The sequence below is a fragment of the Seriola lalandi genome, unplaced genomic scaffold (assembly GCF_002814215.2).
Source record: "Seriola lalandi dorsalis isolate HSWRI2012SDOR001 ecotype SW California unplaced genomic scaffold, Sedor1 jcf7180002053916, whole genome shotgun sequence".
Taxonomy (NCBI): Eukaryota; Metazoa; Chordata; class Actinopteri; order Carangiformes; family Carangidae; genus Seriola; species Seriola lalandi.
In genome coordinates, this window is record NW_019524469.1 from 22,347 (window position 1) to 27,007 (window position 4,661).

Consider the following 4,661-nt stretch of genomic DNA (forward strand, 5'->3'; position numbering starts at 1 on the left):
GGGGCTCCACACAGTTACAGGGAAGTTTGATCTATTTTCAAATGTTTTTATATCAGAAATCAGTTTTTTCTTTCACCTGAAAATCACATGGATGGTTTACTATACATTTTGCAAATGTAATTAATGATCAATATTTTCATTGAATTTTGGGTGTTTTATTCAAATTTATAGCATCTGTGGTTTTCAGTGGGTCACAGTATTGAAATGGTTTCTGAACTCTGACATAAACCTGTCTGTGATAATCCATCAACACGTTCTCCAGTTGTAACTTTAGTCAAAATAATTCAGAATTTAGTTTTTGTTTTACTGAAAAACAAGATATATTTATGTAAATGAGGTTTACTGAAAATGAAATTCCAAAAGAAAGTGTAAAATTGCAGAACAAAAGTTTTATGGTTGAAGGGAAGACGATACAAACGTAAAGATGTTTCAGATATTCAGGAGTCTTCATGTCATAAACTAATAAAACGGGGACTAAATGTTTTTGGTGGCTTGTCCCTTGAAACAGGAACATCTGGTCACCCTGTTTTGTTTTATACTTTTTAGGAGTCATTAGGTCGGAGCTGTCCCCAGAACTGTTTTAAATTTGATAGTACAGTGAAAGACAGGAAAGTCGGGGAGAGAGAGCGAGGGAATGACATGCAGCAAATGAGAAAAGGTCAGCTGGTCACTCATTGGTTAGGAGTTCATAGCCAGGCAGTAAACTAGAAAAAAATTTAACACACTTCAAACAAACTTCACGACTGCTTCAAAGGTAGGGAGTCTTCATTTTGTCAGTCGGCCTTCTTATAGTTTCTTACAATACAACACTACTGTTGTGAAAATACATGACTGGCCTCTTTTTATCTCATAGGTAAAAACATTGGATATTTAAATGATGTATTGACTATTAACTGGAAACTAAACTGGTTTTCATTTGGTCACTTTATAATAAAAGCCTCATGACAGACCGTACTCATGTCTTTGGTTTTTGTCAAGCAGCAGTGTTAAACTGGTGAGTATCTAAGGAATCAAATATCATCATGATCTCACAGGAATCCAGGAACTGAAACAAAGCAGGTAAACTAACTGTGACGTGCTGCTCCAGTCACATGACTGTTTCACAAAACAACAAGAACAACCAGGAAAAATGAAGCTGAATCACTGATCAGTTTAAATATCTTTATTAAGAATGTTTCCCTCGTCGGGGGCTGAAGATTAAAACAGAAACAAACTGTATAAAAATAAATTAAAACATAAAATACGACAGGAACAGAAAACGTGAGAGGTCAAACGTCACAGGAGCTGGACTCGCTCTCTCTGTCAGGACAGTGTGATTCATAATAACTTATTAAATAGTTTAAACACTGTGCCGCTGCAGCAGCATGTGAGAAGACAGACAGGAAACAATCCTATTCACAGCATCAGCGAGTGAGGAATGTGTTCATCTTCTATTCCTACACGTTCATGAGCTTCACCTGGGACAGATTTAACAGGTGAATCGTCTCGAACAGGAGAGAGAGGGTTCTAGATAACCAACAGTCGATTTAAAAAAGTGAAAAATACCAGAAATCTCTAATAAAAAGAGACGCTCAGTAAAACAACCACGAGATATTCTTCAGAATTATTACATTTCTCTTCTAGATTTCCTGATGTTGTTCTACAGACGAGTTCCTGCTCTACATCTGCTTCACCCTCTGCTGCAGGAGGTCCAGCTGCCGTGCCATCTCGTTGGGCAGGTCGTCGTTCACCTGCGTGGTGAAGTACTTCCTCACCTCCTCCACCTCCCTCTGCCAGAACTCCTGGTCCAGGGAGAACAGCTGGTCCAGGTCCACGTGTTCCCGCAGACCCTGGAGGTTCAGGGAGTCGCCGCACGGCAGGTATCCCACGGCGGAGGGCATGGCGCCGGCTTCGCCGTTCACCCGCCTGAACATCCAGTCCAGAACGCGGATGTTGTCGCCGAAGCCGGGCCACAGGAAGCCGGCGGTCGGGCTCTTGCGGAACCAGTTGACGTGGAAGATCTTGGGGAGTATGGCGCCGGGGCGGTCGGCCATGCTCAGCCAGTGAGAGAGATACTGTCCGAAGTTGTAGCCGAAGAACGGACGCATGGCGAACGGGTCGTGCATGATCACCTTACCTGGAGAAAAGAAGAGCAGACAGAGGACAGGTGAGGATCAGGGGCCAGTTCAGCAGAACACCTTAAGTTAAGATTTGTCTTAAAGTCTGAGTTAAAGCTTCCTAGAATAAAAACACCATTAAGTCTTCCACGTAAAGTTTCCTTAAAATGTTCATGAAGTATTGAAGGTGTTCTCCTGATCTTGGTCTTATACTGAAGGAATCACTTAAAGTCACTTAAACTGTTGAAAGAAAACTACTAAAGGCTCCTCTGATTGGATCTTATCTGCAACATTTTTTCCTCCATCAGAAGAACCGGATGGAGCCTCAACCAGAGGAATTGATTTGTTGATTTTGCTCTATAGATTTGATCGGCATCAGTTTCTGGTTTGATCAGCTCACTCCTCTTTCCTCAGCTGTACCTGAAGTAACTCCCTCAGCTAAGGAGAAATTCAACCAGTGTCAGACTTTAGTAAAACTGTAGGTGCAGGTTTCTGAGCTGATTCAATGGTGGAAAGACACACGAACAGTAACTGGTCAACTGAAGGTCACTGACCTTTGTGTTCAGCTGCAGCCGTGGCCTCCGATCTCATGGCCGCTCCGACAAACACTCCGTGCTGCCAGCTGAAGGCCTCGTAGACCAGAGGGACACCTGACAGGAAACACAGTCATAAATCAGATTTATATCTTCTCCTCTCTCTTATCTGAATCCACTGTAACTCGTCCTCTACCACTGCTCTGGTTTCTCTGGTTTCCCTCTCACCTTCTGGTCTGCGGCCTCCGAAGATGACGGCCTCGATGGGGACTCCCTCTGGGGATTCCCACAGCGGGTCGATGATGGGGCACTGACCGGCCGGAGTGCAGAAACGAGAGTTGGGATGAGCACAGGGTTCACCTGGAGAGAGAGACCAGGGCAGGGAGGTAAGTTAGTGACGTTCTCCATGACGTACAGACCTCCGACTATCTCATGAATTAAAACTGCTCTCTAAAATAAACTGAAGAATCGGTTTAATCCAGTAAGAAGATTTTTGAGTTTTTGTTTCAGAAAGTAGAAACTATTGACTGAAACCAACGTCTTCAACCTCGACTTGGTTCCTTTTCTGTTTCTTAACTAATTGAAAAATCTCGCACCATCCTCCGAGCTCCAGGGTTTGTTCTTCCAGGATGTGATGGTGACTTCCTCCGGCAGCGACTGATCCATTCCCTCCCAGTACACCCCGCCGTCGCTGGTCTCCGCCACATTGGTGAAGAGGGTGTTCTTGACGATGGTTGCCATGGCGTTGGGGTTGGTTTTGGCCGAGGTGCCGGGTGCAACGCCGAAGAAGCCGTTCTCTGGGTTGATGGCGCGGAGGTTTCCTGACGAAGAGGAAGAAGAGTCCTGTCAGTTTGCGTCATTGTTAATAAAATTTTAATGTCTCTGATGTCAAGTTCAACTTCCTTCTCTCACCTTGGTCGTCAAACTTCATCCAGGCGATGTCGTCGCCCACGCACTCGACCTTCCAGCCCGGCAGCGTGGGGCAGAGCATGGCCAGGTTTGTTTTCCCGCAGGCGCTGGGGAACGCCGCCGCCATGTACTTCTTCTCCCCCGCAGGGTTGGTGACGCCCAGGATCTGAACACAGGAAACACGTGGTCAGGGTTAGGGTTAGGTTAGGGTTACCTACTCTGACTTTTGGATGGACGGGTGGTTTTCCTCACCAGCATGTGCTCGGCCAGCCAGCCCTCCTCCTTGGCGATGCGCGAGGCGATGCGCAGGGCGAAGCACTTCTTTCCCAGGAGGGAGTTTCCTCCGTAACCGCTGCCGAACGAGACGATCTGCCGGCGGTCCGGGATGTGGGCGATCAACGTCTGCTCGGGGTTACAGGGCCAGTTGTTCACCAGCGGCTCTGAGGGTGGAAACAGGAAATGGGTTCAGTTGTATTTTGAGGGAGTACAAAATGTATTCATCAGCTAATGCTAAAAGTAACATCAGGTCGCCGGCGTTGCGGACGTACTTTTGAGCGGCAGAGGACAGCCGACCGAGTGCAGACACTGGACAAACTCGCCGTTTCCCAGAGCGGACAGCACGGCCTTCCCCATCCGGGTCATCACTCTCATACTGGCGACCACGTAGGGCGAGTCGGTCAGCTCCACTCCGATCTTGGAGAGGGGGGAACCCACGGGACCCATGCTGAAGGGAATCACATACATGGTCCGACCTGAGGACAGAGACGATCACGTGAAGTCAACCATGACTCTGAAAACTGATTCTCTTTTAATGTGAAAGTCCAAATTTACATCATCAGAGTTTTACAGGAACTCGGTCCGAACCGGATCAGACCTGGACCCGGTCTCTGTGGTACCTTTCATGCAGCCCGGGAACCGCTGAGTCACGGCTTTGTCCAACTCCTCCGGGGACATCCAGCGGCCCAGCTGACTGACTCCTCCTCCCAGCGGCGTGGGCACCGTGTCCCTCTGTTCCCGGGTCACAATCACCGTCTTACTCTCCACACGAGCCACGTCCCTCGGGTCGGTCCTCGCCAACCAGCTGCAGGAGGAGGAGGAGGAGGAGGAGGAAGAGGAGGAGGAG

At 47.6% G+C, this 4,661-nt stretch overlaps 1 protein-coding gene across 1 annotated transcript in view; it reads right to left on the minus strand.

Moving 5' to 3' along the window:
* Positions 1 to 1,147: 1,147 nt before the first annotated feature.
* Positions 1,148 to 4,661, minus strand: part of pck1 (phosphoenolpyruvate carboxykinase 1 (soluble)) — a 4,871-nt gene continuing 1,357 nt past the window's right edge. The window contains exons 3-10 of the mRNA XM_023402274.2: positions 4,435 to 4,619; positions 4,087 to 4,290; positions 3,791 to 3,978; positions 3,542 to 3,704; positions 3,226 to 3,450; positions 2,858 to 2,989; positions 2,651 to 2,746; positions 1,148 to 2,116 (exon numbers count right to left, since the gene is read on the minus strand). Of these exons, the coding sequence (XP_023258042.1) occupies positions 1,659 to 2,116; positions 2,651 to 2,746; positions 2,858 to 2,989; positions 3,226 to 3,450; positions 3,542 to 3,704; positions 3,791 to 3,978; positions 4,087 to 4,290; positions 4,435 to 4,619 (1,651 nt within the window). The 3' untranslated portion in view covers positions 1,148 to 1,658. The remainder of the gene's footprint in view (positions 2,117 to 2,650; positions 2,747 to 2,857; positions 2,990 to 3,225; positions 3,451 to 3,541; positions 3,705 to 3,790; positions 3,979 to 4,086; positions 4,291 to 4,434; positions 4,620 to 4,661) is intronic.